The following is a 22,037-nucleotide window of genomic DNA, read 5'->3' as shown; positions in this document are numbered from 1 at the left end:
CGGTTGCATGACAGCGAACCGTCAACACAGAGTTACGTCAGTGATTTCACAGGTTGCGTGTGCTTGGAGCATCACTGTTGCTCGAGTGTGCTTGTCGCATAACTCTATCCATGCAAAAAGGAGACACACACGAATGGCGTCCCCCGAAAGTATCTAAGCCTGTCGATTTTCGAAGGATGCTTGCAGAGTACCCCAAGAAAATAGGGCCCCTGACAGTGTCTGAAAAGAAGCGAGAACGCGTCCGAAAAGTGCAAAGCCCGCGGCTGCGATCGAAAGTGGAGTGGACTGTGTCAGCAGACACCAGGTGATCAAATGCGGGAACGAACATATTACCAACGATGTGGAGGCGTCCAAACCAGAAACTCGCGACCGATGGGCTGATACGTAAATCGTGAAGTGAATGAGATCATCAGCGGGCAGAATCAAGAGAGATCTTTTAATGCGTTTCAAGTGAACCCGCTCGCCTACCGGTAGCTCCAGCTCCAGTTACATCGCATATTACATAATAGACGCACGAAATGATTTGCAAATGACCTCTCAGCGTCATGTCCCAGCCCTGTACCTCACGCTGTTGTAGCAACAATTTCAAGCACAAACACAAAGCACAGCGTGCATATTTGGCTGTTCGTGGAGGAATCGGTCGACGAACACGAAAATCTTAAACAAATTTTGATAGCGACAGCGACCAACTCAAAAATGCTCTGAAACGATTCGTGGGAAAAGCTTCGATGAGTCTGAGTGGCAAAACGCAGCAACCACAACGAGGGGCTGTATGCCCCATATTATCTTCTCATCTTATTCCCAGACACCATTCACTTGATTGCTGTGAACGTACCATGCTGTGCCATGTAACGCGTTTGAACAAACTGGTCCGGACAGGGACTCAAATTACTCTCTCGCTACCATGAGCAAACGAGTGCTCGTCAGGTTTTGATGCTATCGTTTGGATGCCGAAAAACCCGTGCAGCCTTTGTTTCTTACGAAGGATGACCGAGAGGGGTCAAGAGAGGACCGGCAGAGCACTGTTGTGCCCCTGCTCATCCATAAAAGGCCTAATTTTAGCGGAAAATTCATTCAGCAGCGATATCCAAGCCCCCGGTACACGAACTGACAGACGGGTGTTGCAAGCAGAGCAGTGACACAGCTAGGCAGAGCACCATTGGTGACCCCGTAACCAGCATAACGATGTTTACCGCGGAGTGTTCGTTTTTCTCTCGGGGTGGTCGTTCGAAGGGTGGATTCTGTCAGGAGGAGCAAGCGAACTTGCAGAGTTTTCAACGCAAACTTTCGACCACGCTGCCACACTGAGGCATGCAGGGCCTGTCCGACGTTCATCGCGGCGATCCGCCGCCGCACGGATGCACATGCAAAAGTCATCCTGCTCCGCTCCACCCGCCTTGGGTCCGCGTGCGTCTGCTTGCGCGTCGTCCCATGTGCAGTTAAACGAGACTTCGATGCCACAAAAAAGCGTCTCCATGTTACTTTTTCGCGCTCCTTACTACTCAGGGGGAAGCATCAGAGGAAACCCGCTTGAATCCCAACTCGCAAAGTCGAGGAAGGTACTTGACTGTTGTCAGCTGCACGCAGCTGTCCTGCCACTGTGACCGTATGTGTATCTGAGTGTCAGCACTCGGCACCTACACTCTATCGCGACATTTTTCGGTTTTTACCAAGCCCATTTCAGAGAGACACAATGTCGTGCGACGTCGGTGTTTACGGCCTTGCGGTGATGGGTCTGAACCTGTCCCTGAATATGGCCAGCAAGGGATTCAAGGTGTGCGTTTGCAACAGGACACCGAGCAAAATCACTGTTGCCGTCCAAAAGGCCCAGGAGCAAAAACTCAAGAACTACATAGGAATTGAGGCAACAAGTGAATTCGTAAGCTGCGAATGCGCTTGCCAGCCTGTGACAGTTGCTGATTTGTGCGAGATGGCGACTCCAGCTCGCTAGGCTGCTTGCTTGTCTAATATGGACAACTTGAGCTCCGCCTCTGATGTCCGTGTCGTTTTTCTTCTGGCGCTATTATGTCACTTCACAGCGCAACTAAGGACGATATGTGCAACCTTAGACAATCGGTTCGCCCGTGTACGCGGAACCTGATCTACGCACTACGGATGCCGCTGTTCGGAACCACCGTCGCCGCTGCTTTGAGATAGAGTTGGCGAACCGGAAGTCAAAATCAAAACGCATTTCATCGAAAACGTTCTACACAAAAACACTGCATCGGCTTACAGCGACACCTATTCGTTTAATCTGCGTGCAAGTCGAGCGTTCTTGGTCGGTGTCCACTTGGGGCACATAGTTCTTATCGCAATCGCACCGTCGTTATCACTTCTTCGTTTCCGTAGGTAGCTGCGCTGAAACGGCCCCGGAGAATCGTGATGATGGTTCAGGTAAGTTCGAAGGAACTGAAGATGCTAAAGGCTATCCGGCCAGGAACGTTCCGTACTTTGCGAGTCCTCATTGTCGCATTCACTGACCGCGGTTTTCCCGTGAAACGCGGTCGGATGCCGCCGCTTCTGTCCGGCTTGATCTTATCACTGGTCTGTTCGTTATCCTCTGCTCTGCCCCGGCCGAACGGGCTTACCGTTGAGAGCCGATCATTTCCTCGCTCGTGCACATGGTTGCACTGCTCTAATTCCATGTTCTGGCTTGTGGCTTCTCAGTGCGGCGCACCGGTGGATGCGCTTATTGAACACTTTCTGCCTCTACTCGACAAGGGCGATTGTTTAGTCGACGGCGGAAATGAATTTTTCGAGAACACAGAGCGCCGTGGAAGACTGTGTGCGGCGAAAGGCATCTTGTGAGTGGTGAAAAATCACGTCAGATGGCTGGCAGTCTGCGAGCCGCTCCGTTTTTACGCGTCTTCCTCGCTTTCGAAGGCTTCATTTTCTGCGCGGCAACGCCGTCCATAGACGACGGTCACGCGTCTCCAAGTTGTAGCGTAGCCATCAAGCAGTGTAGTCTCCAGGTTGCCGTTGTGTCTGGAAGACGTTAGATCCCGATTATTCCGTCCGCCCCGTGGAAGGAATCTTATGTAATGGATCTTGGGTTGCATGCATATCCGAGTTTCCGCTTCACACAAGCTGACTGTCAATCAGCGTGCTGTCCCCTCGTGTATGTCTGATCAGATACATGGGGCTTGGCGTCAGCGGTGGCGAGGAGGGGGCTCGCTACGGGCCGTCCTTAATGCCGGGCGGGAGTCCCGAGGTGTGGGAACTGATGAAGCCCATTCTGGTGCAAATCGCCGCGAAAGTCGACCCGAACGGAGCTGTCCCTGCCCCGGGAGCTACGACTTTTACACAAGCAGAACTGGAGAATGCCTGCGTCACGCACATTGGTCCAGGTGGCTCAGGGAATTACGTTAAGATGGTCCACAACGGCATTGAGTACGGCGACATGCAACTCATTGCAGAGGTCCGTGATGCCAAGACTCTGTCAAGGGAACCAGGCAGAGCGTCGAGGTGCTGGAGGCTGCAGTCGTGCCTGGAAGCAGCACGAGTGTTTTTTATCACCATTCCTGTCTGTCGAAGTTGCGGTCGGCAGTGCGGGTCGTTTTAGGATAGGTGTCACCGTGAAAAAAGACGACGGTAGCCACTTCGAGGAGCGCAATCGCGTTTAGTCTCCTCTGCGGAAAAGTAATTCAGCGATGTTTTTCGTGTCGGTCTGTTTTTTTGCTCCCACCTTGGTGCTGCTCGTCTCCTGTGCACTCGACTCTCCGCTTGAGGGGATCCAGTTGCTGCAGAGCGAGCGCTGTTTCCATACTGTCTCTTCTATGCAGGCCTATTACTTGTTGAAGTATGTGTGCGGCCAGTCCAACGATCAGATGGAAAAAACATTGGCGCAGTGGAATAAAGGCCCTCTCAATTCGTACCTCATCGAGCTGACAAGCAAAATTCTCGCCAAGAAAGACTCTCTCACCGACGGTAAGCCTGCGTTACCTCTTCCTGTGCGGACAGCTCTGTTTTCTCGAGCGTTCCGCCTCCGCATTGGCAGCCTGCCGCCAAGTCTGCCTCTCGACCGGCGCGTTGCCAACAGACCCTTTTTTGGATCTGCACAAATCGCGGAAGAGCCACCACGAGGTGACGTCAGCACAGATCCGCAGCTTCTTCAACGCCTAACGGCCCGCTTCGCTTCTGTTCGCAGCCTACCTTCTGGACAAAATCCTTGACGCAGCTGGATCGAAGGGAACCGGCAAATGGACAGTTCAGCAAGCAGCTGAAGCGGGCGTTGCAGTGCCGACAATCGCTGCTGGCTTGGACATGCGATACATCAGCGACAACATCGAGCTCCGCCAGAACATGGCAGCCGTCTACGCAAAGTCGTGGCCAGCGGGTTCTTCGCTCCGTTCTGGCAACGAAACCCTCTGCGGTACGTGTCAAGGATTCATGTTTGCCACGAGAGAACGGTCTGCCTCGTATTCCTCCTGAACGAATGTCTATATGGTCTGACAGTGACGTGGCTTGATTTGTACTGGTAATGCCACCCTTCATGTTGTGTTTTTTTCAGGGGACATAGAGAAGGCACTGCTATGCGGGAAGATTTGCTGCTACGCACAGGGCATGCAGCTTCTTTCTGTCGTGTCCGAACGCAAGGGGTGGAACCTAAACCTCGCGGAGATTTCCCGGATCTGGAAAGGTATTTCGCCAGTTCTGCCCTTTTCCGGAGAGGGGCTTGAAGCCATGCCGTGCTTCGGTTCTATGTAGGGATGGAATCAGTGCAGCTGACTTTTTACGACATGATGGTACCCAGGTTCTTCTTGGAAATCCCAAACTCGAGGCAGGCGAGAGTCGTCGAAAAGTTGCCAGTTTCACTTCGTCGGCGTGCTGAAAAAATGGCAGGCATCCGGCGAAAGGAAGGGCTCTTGTCTTCTGTTGCTTTTCCGGCTCCTAGGCGGCTGCATCATTCGAGCAGCTTTCCTCGACACCATGCGGAAGGCCTTTTTCGCGAGTCCATCACTCAAAAACCTCCTCATGGACCCACAGTGAGTTGCGCCTCAGGCCGCTGTTGTATGTGGTATCTCTTGTGGTGAAGCAAATGGGAAGGTCATGTGGCAGTCAGAGTTAGAAGGGCCCGAATGTCTATAGAGCGCGATCCAAAAACCGAGACGCGAGGTTCTTCCACAGGCTTCCTAGAAGGGAAATACCGTGTTGTCTACTTTGTTCCGTGCCTACGAATATACGAATATTCGTGGATGTTAATTCGTTTTTCGTCAACTCCATATTGGGAGAAAACTATCTACGTTAACGTTCCCCGATGAGGCGCACCGTGATCTCCCATTGTGGGTTGGCGCGCAGCCCGTCACTCGAGGTGTCCTTGTATCGCACGCGGAGCGCGTTTTCTGACATGTTCGTCCTATAGCTGTCGGGTTTTTCTTTTTCTTCTGCGTTTTCAACTGGGTTTTTTCTTTACGTCGTCTCCTTCCAGCAACGCTGCTCTTAGCTAGACTTGACTTCGTCGATCCGGCACATTCCTGTACATGTTGTGAAGGGAGAGTTCGTCCCTTTGTGAGGCATTTCTTGGTGCGCTTCTCTGTTCACCTCCTCTGACTGCCGGTGGATACTTGAGCACCGTGGAAGGGGCGGTGTTACGAATTTTCTTCCGAGCAGTGATGCGTGTGTTGGCGTCAGGATCGCAGAGATTATGTTAGCGAATATTCCGTCTCTCCAGCGGGTGGTCGCCACCTCTCTCAGCACCGCGTTTCCGTTTGGAGAGCAGTCCTTTCCAATCCATCTGTCAGTTCCGTGTCACTCTGCAAGTTATTTTTACCTCGCCGCAAACGCTAGTGACCGACTGCCTCTGAATTTGGTTCAAGCTCAACGAGATGCTTTCGGTTCACACACATTCAAGCGCATCGATAGGGATGGTGTTTTTCACGAGGAGAACTGGACCACTGGTGTCTGACGAAGTTGTGAAGGGGCTTCCGAAGAAACGTCGGACGCTAAATCTGTGTCGGAAGTGCGCCTTTGTTATCCTTGTGTCGGGAAACATAGGCCGGGGTGCTAACGTAGTCAACCACGCGGCGGTAGCCGTGGAGAGAGACAGCAGCGAGGTGGGTGGGCGCAACTCTCAGGTGATGTTTGTGTTTCGACGAAGGTCGCGGCATGGGATCTCCTATGGTTACACAGTCGAATGACTGTTCCATTAACAGTCGAGTTCATACCGCTTGTTCAAACGAACCTCACAGTGGGCAACACTGACTTTGGTTAGTATGCCGTCATAAGGCTGCCTGTGCGTTATTTCCTGGGTGTTTCCCGTGGACGAAGTACAGTGTTGTATTATACTACTTCGGTGTAAGTCGCTCTTCATCATGGCTTGCCCGCAGGTGCTTATTTGTCTACAACCAAACTCTTTTGATTCATTGCTGCTACCACGAGGCATGTGTAGGCATATATTTCAGGCATAACACCACGTATAGTGCGTCAAACGAGAGTCCGAAGCCGTCGAAAGTATAGAGTCAGCTAGCACTGATCGCGCCAGATCCGGCAAAAGGATGTAGGGAACTCGAAAATTTGGAGAGCCCTGCTGTCCCGCTACTTAGTTACATCCCGCAGCCGGTGAGGGTTGCCAATGCGCTGGCTGTTAGCGGGAATCCAAAGCGTGTTGAGTAAGAACCGAATGGTGTTGCTTCGTTGAACCCTTTGTTTTGTGCCCCTTGTTCCACGAGATTCGCAGCCGGGTACAAGTGTAACGATAGCATGTGGTGGGCTCCCTAAAGCGTCTAGGTCTAAAAATGCTGCACATTGCCTCCTGCCTGCACACATTACATTTGGCTGTGAAAGACCTCTTGGAGCAGACTCCTTCAGGAGGAACTAATCGGTGTCGTGGCAGCCATTCCAGGTGATGCGGTCACGCCTGAACGAGATGCTATCTGACGATGAGCAGCCACCTGGCTCACCACCGCAAGTCCTGCTGCTCTCAAAAATCGTGGAAATTCTTGACGACCAAACGGATCCATCTGCCAATTTTGCCACTAGCTCTTGACCTGATGAAGATTGTCCCATCTGCCGATGTGGTGACAGTTTTTGGTATCTCTTGCTTCTCCTGAAATACTACGTCAATGTCGTAGTGTGATAGTGCCTCAGTTGCAATTCTCAGTCATCCATTGAGTCCCGGCCCGTTAACAGCAGGCGTTTTTAAAGCAAAGGACAGGTTCGATTCTAGTCGAGTCCCGCAGTACACTCTGTTTAACTCGCCATGGTAGCTTCTGTTATCGTCTAATCTTCACTTTATTGTTATTCTACATATATACGGATCGTTCTGCCGTAGTCCATATTTATTGTTGCTTCATGGTGCCAAACTAGACCGGTAAGTCGCAGCCATAGCCTGGCGTCGGACACCTGCTTGTGCAATGTCGATTTTCAGTCCTTCATTCAGTTAGAGGTCTAGGGCAGGCTCGGAGGTGGGAAACGCTTTCCTTAAACAGCTGTATGCCGTTAAAGGAAACAATAGGTACTTTTGATGCTTGACGAGCAAGTAGCTTGGCGGCTGAACCAGTCGTTAGCAGCGTCCCTCCACTTCAGTTCTGCGTACCACCACACCACAAACTGAGTTATTATTTATCTCGGCAGCAATGGAGAACTACTATATCTCAACAAAAACTCAGAATAAGCGGGCATCTACAATCACGCACAGTCGTCCTCAACACTCACTCAATTCCGGTTGTAGTTGGCATATATTTGCCTTTCTGATTAACGACGCTCTCTCTATTCGTGATCTTCGTGAGTGGTCACAATAGTCTAAACATATCCGGTGTCTCACTTGTGGTTCGTCTCAGGTTTCCTTCCAGGTTCTCATCATTGAGCGAATATGGCGTGCCTTGCACTGTTCCTCTCTCACCCACTGCGTGTGGTACCTCCCTTCTTCTTTCCCACCACACGGCGGTCCCAGCCGCCAGCAGACATCACGACCTAAAACTCATCTTCGATTCAAGGCGCCGTTTGTCTATTTTTCAATATGTTAGCTTGGACCCCCTTATATGCCCTATTCACCCTAGGAGTAAACGTCTGGGCTCTGCTCAGATCCCTGGTGAAATTCCTAAATAGTCAACTGTGCCAGAATCGGGCGTGGATATAGTTCAGTTGCTTTCGATTCTTAGACTGCAACGTAATATTTAGCGGTCCTAATCCTTTTTCTGATTTCGTTTGTTCTTTACGGTATGCTGCGAGATCTACCTTGAATAGAACACCGACTTGACACCAGCACAGTTCTGCTGAGCAGTACCAGACTACCTTAGCAGGCGGCTGCTTTTTACCTGAGTGGAAACAGTGAAATAACAACTGAACTGCCAACTCGAGAGGAATGTAGAATTGATTCCGGAACTCTCCCCCACCACACGTACATGCATACGCACATGACTGCCTTCCGCCCCGCATGCAACATCATCTTGATGCACCCCCACAACTAAGTGAAGGTTAAACAAAAACGTCTCGCCAAGCCCCGTCCTTAATTTTTTGATCTGGTGAAATAGCGAAGACGGCGGGTTATTTACACCTGTCGTCTGAGTATACGCCAACTGGTGTGTGGTCAAGTACGCTGTGGCTGCGAATCGTTCCAGCTTCGGAGAATCATTCGCAACACTAGCCGAGATCGGCCTCTGGCAGCGGCACCGTGCTCGCTTTCAAACAGTCCTTCCGCTGCCCTAACACTACACTCAATAATTCGTCAGTCGTGATCTAGGCACCGATGTATGACTCGTCAAGTTCGTCAAACTTGTTGCTTTCAACCCACAACTGAAACTGTCCCAGACAAAGTCGAGCATTATTTCGTCCGTTTCCAGAACTCTCGTCACGTCGCAGTCATCTTTGATAGCCCGATCTGTCACGACCCTCGACCGGAGGTGTCTCAGTTCTACAAGCGAGGTGTTTCAATAAGGGAAAGATGGCGTATGCTGGTCAATCAACGAGGTCAAAGCTCGCGGTTTTGAGCGAGCGGATACACGGCTTCGAAAAGCAGATGGAATGCGAAGCAAAACAACGCAGAGAAGGGGAGGAAGGTCGTTTATTGGCAATCAGGGAGGCGATAACGAAACTCGAGAAAACACTGAATGCGGAAATCAAGAGACGAGTCGAGGCAAACAAAGCTCTCCAAGCTGTAAGAATCCTATCGCTACTGCTAGACCAGAGATGATGCAATGATCTGAAAAGGTTAGAACAGCCGTTGATATTCTCAGCGAGGGCTTGCCGGTAGCATACTACTACACAAGGTGCGTGGGACTGCGGGCAGACCACTCTTGGCTATGGTATATGTGGTGACGGTGGCACACAGACTGCGAAAACACGATTGCTTGTGATCAAGCTCGTGGCGTTCGCTTGTGTCTGTTTGTCGGTCATGAGACGCACCGATGACGGTCCCAGTCCAGGCATCTGAAAACGAGAATGACAACGAAGATCTGCCTTTACCATTGAACTTTTTTGTTCGATTGCAATCGGTTCCGCAGATGTTCGAGAGTCAACTCCTTGGAGTGCAAGACAAGTTGTCATCCGTTTTTGTCGAGAAGTTTGAACAACTGCAGTGCGCCCTCGATGCACTTAACGACAGACTTGCCGTGGTTGAAAGAGAGTTTACCGTCGAACGCGAGAAGCAGACCAAGGAGTGGGAGGAAAAAACCGAATTGCTAGGGAGGGACATGGCGGCGATACAGGTAGGCAGCAGCTTATCTGGTCAGTTCAACACCCGATGTCACGAGTATCCTGTCTGCAGTTGCTGACCAAGGGTGTCATCAATTCGAAGGCTGTCATTCCGCGTATATTGTATCGCAAACCGCACGCCGCTATTTTAGGTCACGCAATAAATCAAAATTGAGACTGTGTGCGTCTTGCATGTTCTTGTGGTGCACGTGTGAAAACAGCAAGCCCTTGAGAGTGACAAGCAAACCAGGTCAGAGAGAGAGGTGCACATCGCGAAACGGCTTGGGGAACTGGAGTACAGAACGGAAGGCAAATTTGAAGCTGAAAAGGTATGCCAGCCTTTTGGGTGCTCTCCAGCTTAAGTCCTGTTGTGGAGACTTGCATCGACTAGAGCCTCACGAGATTCTTTCAGCTGTGAGCATTCTACTTGTACTGGACACACAACTCGTGTGCGCGCAGAATGCTCGGGAACAGAAGTATGACCAAGTCAGGGAAGAACTGGAGGAAGCTAAGCGCGTGCGCGAGCGAGGAGAAGAGAAGTTCCAAACCTTCGTCCTCGAGGAAGTTGCGGCGCTTAAAAATGGCCTCATTCTCGAGTCTCAGGTGGGCTACCGGTGTAGCAGGAACTCTTCTCCAATTGCGACGTTCTGAGACTATTCACCCCAACACGTAACAAATCGGTTGCCCCTCGGATTATCCGAGCGAATAAAGGTGCAACTTGGTAAGAACAGTATTCGCCGCCTTGTCCCCACAGTGTAGTGCCGCTTTTTCTGCTGTGATTCTCGAACGCGACCCGCTGAGCAGGCCAGGGAAGGAGCTGACGATGACATTGTTCAGGCAGTCAACCACTACACTACAGCCCTTCAAGACGCTTTGCGCCTGGTCACAACAGTGTAATCGAAGCCAGCTGCTGATTGCTGAGACTCTTTAGACCCCTTCTCTGGAATTCTGGTGCTTGAACCCTCCTGGAGATCATCTGTCGCAGAGGCCGCCAATTTTGTTCCTTCTGAAGATGTAATGAAGTTCTTTTTTCCGCCACAACCGGCTAAGGGGACTGCAATGCCTTCCACGAGGCTAATTCACTGGGTTTTGATTAAGCCCTCTAATATGAGCTATGGATGACTGCCGGTGCATTCGATCTGAGTGGCGGCGTAGCTCGATTCTCGGGGCGGCCATTCTCTCTTGCGGTGTGCGCACACAACTCATTTTCGGGGTTGCTTATGAACCTCTCCCAAAGGGCGTTCGTCTTCGGGGGGGGGTCCCTGGTATAGTCTTTTGCCCTTCAGAAGAAGGAAGCTAAGGGCTGCAGTTTGTCTTACAAAATCTGCCTAATACTCTTAGCCTTCAGCTCACTGTTGCTGCCAGAGCCGATTTCGTTTAGCCTTATTACCCTAATATAGATCAGTTATTAAAAGTTGCAGTTCTCCTCCACTTACCTTTTACGGTGTGTTGTCTTCGGCAGTGTGCTGAGAAAATTTCAGTGGCTTGCCTCACAGTTACAGTTCCTTCTGAACGTAATTCTCTCTTCCTTAGCAGCACGGAAACCTTCGTAATTGTCCTTACCACTCTTCGTCTTCACACCATGAAGTCAACTTTTGAGATTTGGGTGTGGCTACAGCCGAAGGAGGCCAAGTAGTGTGCTTGATTCTTCATGATTCGAAGAGGATGGTTTGGGTCTGTGTCCGTCAGGGCGACGGCGCACTCGTTTTAGAGACACATCCCGCCTCTGCCCCCACGGTTCACATTCGTTTCGATATTTACCGTGATAGTTCATGAGAACACTGTGTCACTCAATACAACACCAGGGGATGCCTGTAGATGTTCTGGTGGCAACCTGTTCTGGAAACACATATTTCGTCTCCATCACTTCTTGGCTGTGACTCACCGAGTGCACGTTGAACTAGTGACGGGAGGTCCGTCGCAATGAGTGCATGACCAGAGTAGTTTCTATGCTATTCGACCAATAGGTTCCTTCACAGGTTGACAGAATGTGCGAAACGACACCACCGCAACCACAAGCCCTTCTCCACTCGCTTGAAGCACATCGGAAACTGATAGAGAAGTATGGACAACCAGGCACGAAGATGCCTCGATGTGAAGCACTCTGAGGGGAGACTTAACCCCCTTTTACATTGGTGACACTTCTTGTTCCTGGACCGGGATAGATACCGTGCATTATATCTGGACGCATGTAATGGGTGGGGAGAGTGTGGCGCAGACAAGATCTGGGCACCCCTGAGCTCTGCACAAACTGCGTATGCGTGTTTCCTTATTTCGATGTATACCGAAGCGTATGCTGTCATCGGCAAATTGCTTCTTGTGAGTCTGCAGCGTGGCAGTTCCTCCCGAGGCATCCGACCATCGAGCGGACATGGCCCAGGCACGAAGCAACGACCTGCTGCCTTGCAGACACCTCTCTCCATCACCAGTGAAAATGAAACGGCTATCAGTGGCAGTCCAAATCCCATGGGTTAAGATATTCTCGCTGACGCGCTTTGCCCTCTCCAGTTACTTTCGCGTCGAGGTTGACTTTGTCCGTTGAAAGGAATCACCGTTCTCTGTATGTGTTGGCAGGTCCCCCACTCCTGGAAGTATACAGCTGTTAAAGGTCAGGGATGTTCATCCATCACAGACCCCTTTCCCACAGCACATAGTTGCTTCAGAGCTTATCGTGTGAAGGAAGAAGCGATGTTCTACTTGAGTTTTTCAAGAGATAAACCAGTAGTCCAACTCATAGTAGAGACTTCCCGAAAACAACCCTACGTCGACTATCAACTTGGGGGCACAGATGGATATAATCAATCCTTGTACGTTTGTACCTACTTGACTTCTCAATTTAAGCCGAGTTCTCTGTGCTGTGCACACACTCATGGTCACCGCGGTGAGATACGTCAACGCTCAACACACAGCGCACACGGTCACGAAGGACCACCTTGTATTGAATGGTGTCATTACAAATTTAACTCTATTCAGATAAGCTTGCGAGTGTGGCAAGTTTAGGCTGGAAAAGGTGTGTCGCCTCGCTTCTTTGCTGCTGACCCGTACAACCGCTTCGGAAGGATTGCGATAAGTCGTGCTGGGTATCACAACGGATGTCTATTTTTTATAGAGATTTACTTGACGGAATCTCGGCTTCTGATCGACGTTCATCACATTCTAATGATGTTGTTCGCATTCTAACTGTGCCAAACCTTCTGCGTCCAGTTCGACTCGGAACTCATTCGACGCTGTGATCAGCTTAAACCTGTGTGGACGCAAGCAGCACGGCTTTACTCAAAGCGTTGTTTCGTCTCACCCTTCGCCGCTGTCTTGTCTCCGTACATCACTTGTGATTTCTGCCCCCTTTCGGACGTTTTCCCTTTTCTTCTTCACTGCCGAAGTTTTAGCAAACCAAGGATTGTCTGTTGTTCCCTGTTTCTGCGGCATCATGGTAGAAATGTACCTCCCGCGGTGCCAGGGCAAGATGGTGTCCCTCGGGTTTCGTGGTATTGACGAGCTCCCGGAAGATGTTCGCCTGTTAAAAGACGCAGAAAAGGAGTTGGAAAATTCAATCTTCCATTTGGGTAAGCGAGCATTCCGTTCGTCTCTGTTTTCAGTCCTGTTCAGAGAGTTTGCGGTGTTTCTAATGGCCGTGACAATCGACGACGCTGGTGGTCGCGCAGAGACGCACACCCAGCAGATACTGCCGATGTGTATGTTGTACATCACACCCGTCGGCCACATGATAAAGGACAACTGCCATGGACTGTAGACGTGAAACAGTGTGGGTAAGTATAGATTACACTGTTTGTTTTATTTCTGAGAGAGTATTTCACGCTCATCAACGCAAAATTTTGGGGTGCTCCGACAATGCGTTCAGCATTTCGTCGACACCATAACCGCTACCAGTTCGCCCGTTGGCATCATCTTGGTGTGGTCTTAAGGCGCCTACTGTCACTTGCATGTCTTGCAGAATGCTGTTTTCAGTGGCACTTGCTTTGTTGTTCTTGAATGCTGAAACGCCTGCGGGCCTGTGGGACACGCGTTTGTCTTGCACACTGTCGTGCGCGTGTGCTCTTTAACTGCAGAAAGGTCCAATAATGAACTGATGGAGGAAGATCCGGTAAGCTGCATATTTCTCTCTCTGATGTCATCGTTGTCGAGGCATGAAAAGCAGCATCCGTTGGGCACTGTCACATGGGATTGGTGGCAGCGAGACAGAGTCACAGTCGCAGTTTCGCGTCTTGAACCTATAGGGGTAGAGCCATTAGTCACGGAAACGATCTATATTCATACGTGCGTAGTCACATACAAATATGCGTTTGCACTTCCCCGCAAATACGCCCATAGGTTATGTGTTGCCACTGTCGGAAGCTGATCAAACGCTTTTATCCTGTTTGTTTGTCCTGAAGGCCACAAACTAGCAGCTACAGTGGTGATGTAACTCTAATGCCTTCAGCTGATAAATATCAAACATCCCAGATAACAGTTCGACACGGGGACACGCGCTATGTTTGGGAGAACAAGAGCAACGCCTCTTGTGGGAAGTGAGGTGGTCGCCAGCAGTGGTCGCGCAGACGAAACTGCTCTTGCGCTTGCATGCCTCCGCTGTCGATACACTGGTGACTGCATGTGCGCGAATGGTGTCGGCAGCTGGTCTTTGTGTGCTGTGTTCACGTCGCAGAATGATTCCGTGTATTCGGAAGCAATCAAAGAGAACGAAGTGGCGCTGGAGGTGAAGCACACCCGCCTGCGGCATGTTCAGCGGAAAATTGCTGAGTTGATGTCACACACGCAAACTGGTACCTGCTGCTGTGGACATTCTGTGCCAGCTGGTAGTTCCGCAGCTGTGCTGCCGGCTTCTGCTTCCTACCCTCCGGTCACCTCCGAGACGCTGCGTGACCATGCCCACAGTGCATTTGCCATGGTGGGTGAACAGCGTCCTTCTGTAGACTACAGCATGCACGAAGGGGTAGCTTGTATGGCGGCCGAGCATGCAGGCGAACAGGAGCCACCTCGTCTTTGTGACGAGTTACGATCTGTGCACACTGAGGCTGACAGGGGGCAAGTTGTGAGCGTGAGTGATCATGTGAATGAAGACGACGACGAGCAAAACGGAGAGCAAAGCATAAGCTGGCATGCAAGTGACGCCGCCGCAGGCATCTTCCTCTGAGCCGGGAAAGTGCCCGTGTTTGTAAGACGCGGAGCAGGGATGACTTTAGTGAACAGTGCGATTGGATTCATCGCCTGACAGCGTGCGAAAAGGAGGGCATCAGGTTACGGGAATTCGTCAAGAAACAGGAGCACGTGCAGACCGCTTCGCACGAACCCAGCCGTCAGTGGGTTGGGATCGTTCTGTGTGGTCCGCACTGTGAGGTGCATGTGCGAGAACCTGTAAAATAGGTGCACGGTGGGTAGAGATGCCGCTGACTATCGCTAGCGACCGCGATTGTCAGATGTGCTGCCTAACCATTCGAACGCCTCCTGGAGGGACGTTTGTGCCAGTGAGGTCCACATCAGATTTTGGTTGCCGGGTGAGCGTATTCAAGAGCGTTCTTCTGCGGCTTCGAGAAGAAGGTGTATATGATCCACTGTGGCGACTTGTACATGCTGTCTATATTTTTACGTATTTGGCAATGCACACGCAAGTGCGTGTTTGGCGTGTGTGTGTGAGTGTGAGCGCCTGCCTTCCCTTCGAACGGAAATTCAGCTTTCGTCATCGAATAACAGGGTTCCGGGTCCCTTTTCCTTTCTGAAAATGCAAAAACCCGCGCAATGGCGGGTGCTATTCAGACCGAGGACACCGAGTAGCAGGAATGCCCAGTTGTCGTGGCGGTTCCTTTGCTTGTGTATGTTTGTGGCACGGGTTCGGAGACGATTTCTCGACTACCTGCCGAAAAGAGACCACATGTGTAAAGTAACAAGTGCGTACTGCGTAAGCATATTGACCCTCTGTGCTGGCGCGGTGTTCGTTTTGGTAAAGGCAGTTTCCGTCTTTAGTTGAACACGACGAGTGGCGCATGCCAGTACAAGGACGTTCAAGTTGAATGCAGAAGGCTGCAGGGACCGCGATGTTGTCTTATTTTTTAGGCATCGGGCCAGTCTTGTATCCACTGATGTTCGTGTTTGCTATGTTACGCGGTCTAGAGATTGCCTATTTTTATGAGTGGTGGGCGACCCTTTTACGCACTGCAATTTTATTCGGTTTTGCTCGAGAAACAGAGCAACAGCCTCAACGGAGTTTTCCCGTATCACATCATGTTTCCTTCGATCATCAAAGCATTCGTGTTGAAGGTGACACTGCAGGGTCGGTCACGGGGGCAGCATCACAGGCTGGGTGGCATGTGGTGTCAACGGAGAAACTCGTGAGCCGTGAAGGAATTTGTCGATTTTTCCGTGAACACGCGGTTCGGTCATGGCACTAACAAGCCGGAATATCCCGTGGTCAAAAACGAGAAGCGTGGAGCCCAAGCGCAGAGTAAGGGTCCAGGTTGTCATGCTTTACTGAGACACACTCGGGACTTCGCGCCGACTGTGTACTTGTAGCGCCACCTTTTCTCTTTTAATGCACTCAGTTAATTAGTATTAGGTTTGATATTCTGTACCAACCGAGTTAAAATTGTGATTTACGGTGGAAGAAATGGCGCTGGAATTAGCGCCGCAAGGCACAAACTGTACTGCCGGAGCATCGACAATTTGGCACAATGTCTGGATTGGTTGCATGAAAGCGTCCACAACGGACTTTTGATTACTCCTCGTATGCCTGGCAATGAACGTTACCTAGAAATATGTCTAATTGCGAGGTGTGCGGCACAGCCTTCACTTCGCACCAGTGCTTGAGACCAGTTATAAAAGAGCAGCTCTTAAAAATTCATCAAGCTTACACCGAGTGATGGTACAGATGCGCTCAGCTTGCGCTGGTGCCCAGTAAAGATAATGAAAGTGTTTGAAGAATGCGTATGATTGCTCTGCTGTACACAAAAAACATCGCAAGTCGGTCAAGTGGAATGCACCGTGGTCTGTGTCCAGAAAATTTGATTTCGACAGTTATGTCACCGTTATATCTAATGACTGAAAGCCAGAAGCGTGTCGCACTGCAGACCTGTTCGCTTCCGAGCGCACAGCACCACTCATAGGCCCGCTGTGTTCCAAGCGGCGGTGGAATAAACCCAAACCGAATCTCTAAACACCCTCCCGTTGCACCCGCAGTTTTCGTCCCTCCGGTTCTGCGTCGGTTAACTTACTCGCGTGGGCTTCGCAAACACTACAGACATACCGCTTCAAGCTGCCCGCGCTCGAGGGAGCTGTCGGCACTCCTTACTGACGCAGAATATGGTATAAAATACAATTCACGTCCGATAGGACGCACTGTTACGAACTAGTTGACTGCCTTTGGCTGCGGGTACGACTCCTCCGTACAACATTCTCTGAGAAGACGTTTCTTCGCTTCTTCCCGGGCATTGGTGAAACGTCGTTAGTCATCCGTGTGGGCCTGGCCGACCTGTTCGCCCACGCGGGCGGCGTTCAGCTTGGCCTGGAAAGAGACGACGACAGCAAGCGAGTACACGATCAGACACAGAAGCGCCACCACCGCAAGGCACAGCATAACGCCCAAAAGAACGACTGTGGCCTTGGATCGTTCCTGCGGCTCGGCGGCGCTTGCCCGCAATTCAAATGCCTCTTTGTTCGCAATTTCTGTTTCTTCCGCCACGTGTTGAACGGTTTTGAGCGCCTCCGAGGTCAAGTCGTTCATCAGTGTCTGCTCGGCACTTCGCGACGTCCGCATGCTCGCTCGCACGCGTGCGTCCAGCTGCTCCCGGATTTCCTCAGAATCCGCTTGAGACTGTTTGTCCCCAGCCACAAACCGGTCACTCGTCATCAGGCGTCCAGCGCCCGCGAGGTGGCCCAGGCGCCGCAGAAGCAGGGAGGCCATTTCTTCGCTCTGCTTTGTCCTCGCTGTGACTGTCGCTCGCGTCGCGTTCTCCGCCGCTGCCGCCAGGTCTTGCATGTTGTAGACGGCCGCGCGGATCGCAGCGACGTCGTCTGTGGTTGCAGCCTCCGTTTCGCCTTCTCCAGCCTCCCCGTCATTCAGCTGCGCCTTCGCGAGCTTCAGCAACGTTGCAAACGCCGCACTCTGGCTGGCCGACAGCGCCTCCATCAGGGCGTGGGCGCTCTCTGCCCGTCTCGCAGCCGCACTCAACAGCACAAAGAGTGTGTTGTACGCGTCTGTCGCGGTCCGCAAGCGCTCCGCGAGTTCTGATTCGGTCGGCGCTTCGCTCTTGAGTCCCACTGCTAGGAGCTCCCGAGCCCGCGCGTACTTCTGCAGAATTTCCATCACCTGCGAATGATCCGCGAGGTACTCCTCTCGCGCTGCCTCGAGTCGAGACACCGTCTCCTGCAGGCCATCTGCAGCGGTCTGCAAAGCAGCAGCAATTTCTTTCCGGTCGGCTCTCTCTGCGAACTTCGCAGTCAGGTCCGACACGCCGCTGAGAACGCGGCTCTCCGCCTCCTCCAGTTCCGCTGGTGCATGCACAGGCGCTTCAGAAATACCACCCAGCTCTGTCCTTCCGTCGAGAGAAGCTTGCGCAGATTTGCTGGCCGGGGGTAACGCGCTGAAATAGTCTTCAGTGTGCTCCCTGTCAGCAAAAGGCTCTCGCTCCGCAAAGTCGTCGAATTCTCCCTCGAGCGAGCCTGGAGCGAAAACGGACACCAGAGGAACGGAATTCTTCGGAGATCGCATGCGTTTGGTGTCTGCGGCAAGCCACAGAGCCTTCGCACCCCGCAAGACGGACAGCTGTTCCCTGTTGTATTTTTGAACCTGTTCATCCCATCGATGCCGTAATGACGGAAACTGTTTCTTGCAGCAAGTGGAGATGTGCTGAAGTACCCTTGCAAGACCCTTGACCGAGAAAACACGGAAACTGAATGTTTTCAGGCACAAGAGCAACAGGAAAATGTTTCGACAGCCAGTGGTGACAAACAAACTGAGCATATTGCCGAAGCAGCCAAACCAGCACCCAGAAGTGTGCCGCACCACAAACAACTGCAGAGCAACCTGCGATCACCTCCGACCTACGACCCCCCGTACAAGTCGAGAAATCAGAAGCCAAGCAACAGAGTGAAACGATAAAGAGCTACCTAGTCGAAAACATGTGTCTTTCAAGGAACGGCAAACTGTCTACAGTCGCACTGAATCATGTCCTTGTTTACCCCCTAAAGTTTCCACTATGGCATGTGCCTTTGCAGGTGGGCTCCTGCGTGTGTCACTCTGATAACGGAGTTCGAGGACGAGCCCGATCGTGCAGGCAGATCGAAGGCTTCTGCTGACAAGAAGCCCCAATTGACGACCTGGGAACCCCAGATAGGTTTGTGTGAGGAAGAGAGACGACTTACCGTTGCATGCAAGGGAGGCAAAGAGCGGAAAAATAAAGATCAGAAAGGCAACAGAACGCTTCCGCCCCGCCATCTTGCTCCTCAACTGTCAACAGAACAGAAGGCGGTGAAGAGTCCACAGACCGGCTGGTCCATGAAAAAAGCAGACGTACATGCAGTTGATGTACACTGTATGCACAGACACGCAAAGGTACGATTTCGTGAACACGTCCACAGCAATCGAGGTGGGCGTGTACACTGGATCGAATCCAGCGAGAAACTTGGTCGGTTGGCAGCTCTGTTTGGCGACCCTGGCCACCCCAACTGTGTAGTTCTCTCCGGAACCTTTGAATTTATTCACGCGCAACAAAAACACGCGTTGACACACAACAGAAAAACCAATCTCACAATCAAGAGGAAGGCTTATGTGCGCTATGTCCGGCAGCAGCGTCGTGGATAAAGGTAACCTCTAACACAGGCCAATGCGCTGCCGGAAGAAGCACGGAAGGGAAGTGGATATACAGTAGGAGGGAAGAACCCTCGGATGCGCGGAACTGTACATCAGATTCCGAGGAGCCATCGAGAGGACCGCCCCAGCGGTCAAGGCTCCACGCCTCGCATGCAGAATACGAAAGAAACGACAATACAGCAGAGCCGCAGTTACCAGCTCACTGTGTAGGTGCGAAGAAATAAGGTGAAAACGATTCCGGCAGCACGGAAAAAGCGGTTATCGAGTAGACAAAGTTATGAAACTGTTAGCGGAGAAGAGAAAAAGAGCGTCTGAAATATCCTTCACATATGTGTTGCGGAACGTATTGGAAAGAGGGGGCGTAGCAAGGCTTTCACGCTCGGTGTACTCGCGATGTAGAGGCAAGTTTGGAGTCCTTCTTGTTCATTCTCGGTGTCTCCTTCCCTCAAATCACGCCTGCCCCCTCAACTATCTTTCTCTGCTGAAATTCAGATTTTTCTTCGAGACTACACGCAAGGCAGACGTCCGAAAATGAAGACAGAGGGACAGCCCGGCCTGGTGCAGAATTCTTGCACCTCACAGAGCGAGTATTCCGTTGAAAAGGCTGTTAGAAAAGCCTTTTGGAAGCAGTGCAAGTATGTGAAGGCTGCTCAAGCGACCACTAATGAAACCAACAAGAGAAAGACGAGGGAAAGACGTTCGAACAATGACAGGCGAAAACACGTGGCCCACCCGACACAGCTAGGACTGCATTCACCTTGTGGCCCTTCGTTGGGGAAAAAAAGAGTCCGGATGGGCCACACGATTATAAACAAGGAGATTCCAGTGGTAAAAAGTAGCTACAGCTCGACTTCCCGTTGGACAAAAGCCGCCGCTCCTACTGGCGCTGGCTCTGGCGCCACCTAGGAAATCCCCGATAGGAAAAAAGGTCGACAAAAGGCACGGCAAGAGTTGAAAGCCGCTGTCGGCGCAAACACGCCCGAAATAACCGTTTCAGTGCAGTGGGAAGAGATGAAATTTCGAAAGGGAAAGGACGACCACGCTTTTGAAACTGTCGCTTATCTGGAGGGGTGCTCAGACGGAGTTCCGGAAGCAATGGACAGTAGAGAACGGGGAGGCGCCTGCGAGTTTCCTGCAGCGCCGACTGATCCACGAGAAAACAACAGAGAAATCCAGTCTGTTTGAAGGGGGTGAACGCTCTCCGTTTCCCTTTCTTGTGATGACAGTAAACAAAACCAGCGTTTACTTTTCGTGCATGCAGTTGAGAGAACACGCCTAAGGTGGACTTCGTCGCGCCCGCGCAGGCGCGAAACCGACAGTGTGGTGTGCTGGCAAGCTTGTGTTCCGTTTGTTGGGAAAAGGAAAGGTCATTTCATATCCAAAAACACCCAAGATCCTGCAAGTTCCTTTACGGATCGGTCAAGTATGCTCAAGGATCCTTTCCGCAGCAATTGTTGCAACAAGTCGCGTGCTTTTCTGCAGCTTCAAGCAGGAGTTTCACCTCCATTTGCAAGTAACGACAACAGGGGAAAATTGAAACGTGAAACGAAAGGAGGCGCGTGGTTACACAAGCTTCCATCAGTGGCAAAAACACTTGACCAAAGCAAAGCAGAATCAGGTCAAGAATGTCCCAGATCTCCTTGATATTCTTTATTATATTAATACCTGGTGTTTTCCTGGTGTAGCACGTGCAGTACCCCTATATGGAAGCTACCATACTATCTGGAACTGTACATCATGATGACGTACTACAAAAAGTAGAGCGTCTGTCGTACATCAGAACTAGACACTGCTAATGCCACTGTGCAGTGAATGTACATAATCCCTGCCCGGTGCTCTAACGTGTAAGCGGCCGTATTATGATGGCTCCCAGAATGCAACAATCCAAATGATTGAATGAGGTGAAGAACCTGTGTTCACATGGTACGGATTTAGAGCACCTCCGATTATGTCCTTTAGAGAAGGTGAAACCACGTCGGTCGAAAGGTAAGATGGTTCCTTACCGTACCGCGCAGTAACCAGGGTTCAGGTTCGTCTTTTGCTGTGCCTGTTTTGGTGCAGTCACCAGAAGACACCAAGTCTTAAACATGTCTACACGTTCGATACTAATATCAGAAGTAACAGGTCATAACAGGTTTCTCTAGAATACAGCAAATAGAGCTCACCGCAGCGACAGAAACGAATCACCAACAAGAAACGAGAAACCCGGTGCGAACAACATCTTGTGATTACACGAAGGCACAGCCGCTCTGGACAAAGGGTTTGCCGCTAAAAAGAAACCTTGATCTGACATACGCGTTCCCTACGCGGGTAGAAGAATAACTGCTACCATTCCCGAGTAGCGCAGCATGGATATGCCCAACAGCAACATAAAGAGTTTAGGCTTTCCATGAATTCTGTTTGCCAGAACAGGCATGACAGTGCCACCGTGAGTGCATACTATACAGTCACGCCACTATCAGTTAAAGTATAAGCAGGCTTGTTCACTGTTCGCGGCACCTCAGATACAAACGCGGGAAGCAGCCGACACTCCACGTAACTGCGTAAGGAAGCTGATGGTGTTGGACCTCAATATCCTAACGGCATT

The 22,037-nt window shown here is 51.2% G+C and overlaps 5 protein-coding genes across 5 annotated transcripts; 4 read left to right on the top strand and 1 right to left on the bottom strand.

Annotated features, from left to right (window-relative positions):
- Positions 1 to 1,445: 1,445 nt before the first annotated feature.
- TGME49_307850 (6-phosphogluconate dehydrogenase) lies at positions 1,446 to 6,831 on the top strand. The gene is made up of 9 exons (XM_002371871.2): positions 1,446 to 1,879; positions 2,350 to 2,394; positions 2,668 to 2,804; positions 3,133 to 3,418; positions 3,783 to 3,927; positions 4,148 to 4,372; positions 4,511 to 4,639; positions 4,895 to 4,985; positions 5,632 to 6,831. Exons 1-9 carry the CDS (start codon positions 1,694 to 1,696, stop codon positions 5,903 to 5,905), a joined length of 1,518 nt encoding a protein of 505 aa, XP_002371912.1. The 5' UTR covers positions 1,446 to 1,693; the 3' UTR covers positions 5,906 to 6,831.
- Positions 6,832 to 8,665: 1,834 nt separating this feature from the next.
- TGME49_307840 (SF-assemblin/beta giardin protein) lies at positions 8,666 to 10,281 on the top strand (the record flags this gene model as incomplete). The annotated part of the gene is made up of 3 exons (XM_018782536.1): positions 8,666 to 9,094; positions 9,441 to 9,644; positions 10,090 to 10,281. Exons 1-3 carry the CDS (start codon positions 8,882 to 8,884, stop codon positions 10,279 to 10,281), a joined length of 609 nt encoding a protein of 202 aa, XP_018634773.1. The 5' UTR covers positions 8,666 to 8,881.
- Positions 10,282 to 12,596: 2,315 nt separating this feature from the next.
- Positions 12,597 to 16,499, top strand: TGME49_307830 (hypothetical protein). Its single transcript, XM_002371869.2, has 3 exons — positions 12,597 to 13,193; positions 13,698 to 13,732; positions 14,294 to 16,499. Exons 1-3 carry the CDS (start codon positions 13,058 to 13,060, stop codon positions 14,780 to 14,782), a joined length of 660 nt encoding a protein of 219 aa, XP_002371910.1. The 5' UTR covers positions 12,597 to 13,057; the 3' UTR covers positions 14,783 to 16,499.
- Positions 16,500 to 16,524: 25 nt separating this feature from the next.
- Positions 16,525 to 20,653, bottom strand: TGME49_307820 (hypothetical protein). The gene is made up of 2 exons (XM_002371868.2): positions 19,003 to 20,653; positions 16,525 to 18,300 (listed from the first exon to the last, which is right to left on the bottom strand). The coding sequence occupies exons 1-2, from the start codon at positions 19,073 to 19,075 to the stop codon at positions 17,084 to 17,086; spliced, it is 1,290 nt and encodes a 429-aa protein (XP_002371909.1). The 5' UTR covers positions 19,076 to 20,653; the 3' UTR covers positions 16,525 to 17,083.
- Positions 19,136 to 20,653, top strand: TGME49_307815 (hypothetical protein; the record flags this gene model as incomplete). The annotated part of the gene is made up of 2 exons (XM_018782535.1): positions 19,136 to 19,192; positions 19,943 to 20,653. 2 exons carry the CDS (start codon positions 19,136 to 19,138, stop codon positions 20,354 to 20,356), a joined length of 471 nt encoding a protein of 156 aa, XP_018634772.1. The 3' UTR covers positions 20,357 to 20,653.
- Positions 20,654 to 22,037: the final 1,384 nt, after the last annotated feature.

This window comes from Toxoplasma gondii, chromosome XII (genome assembly GCF_000006565.2).
Source record: "Toxoplasma gondii ME49 chromosome XII, whole genome shotgun sequence".
Taxonomy (NCBI): Eukaryota; Apicomplexa; class Conoidasida; order Eucoccidiorida; family Sarcocystidae; genus Toxoplasma; species Toxoplasma gondii.
Note: the sequence above shows the minus strand (reverse complement) of the source record. Positions and strands in the feature narration are given on the sequence as shown.

Bases quoted from the DNA above. Each gene is read 5' to 3' on its own strand.
- TGME49_307850 (XM_002371871.2), top strand. From the start codon at position 1,694: ATGTCGTGCGACGTCGGTGTTTACGGCCTTGCGGTGATGGGTCTGAAC. The intron at 2,395-2,667 runs GTAAGTTCGAAG...GTGGCTTCTCAG, and splicing joins GAATCGTGATGATGGTTCAG to TGCGGCGCACCGGTGGATGC. The intron at 2,805-3,132 runs GTGAGTGGTGAA...ATGTCTGATCAG, and splicing joins TGTGCGGCGAAAGGCATCTT to ATACATGGGGCTTGGCGTCA.
- TGME49_307830 (XM_002371869.2), top strand. From the start codon at position 13,058: ATGGTAGAAATGTACCTCCCGCGGTGCCAGGGCAAGATGGTGTCCCTC. The intron at 13,194-13,697 runs GTAAGCGAGCAT...CTTTAACTGCAG, and splicing joins AAATTCAATCTTCCATTTGG to AAAGGTCCAATAATGAACTG. The intron at 13,733-14,293 runs GTAAGCTGCATA...TTCACGTCGCAG, and splicing joins AACTGATGGAGGAAGATCCG to AATGATTCCGTGTATTCGGA.
- TGME49_307820 (XM_002371868.2), bottom strand. From the start codon at position 19,075: ATGGCGGGGCGGAAGCGTTCTGTTGCCTTTCTGATCTTTATTTTTCCG. The intron at 18,301-19,002 runs GTAAGTCGTCTC...TTTTCGCTCCAG, and splicing joins TGCCTCCCTTGCATGCAACG to GCTCGCTCGAGGGAGAATTC.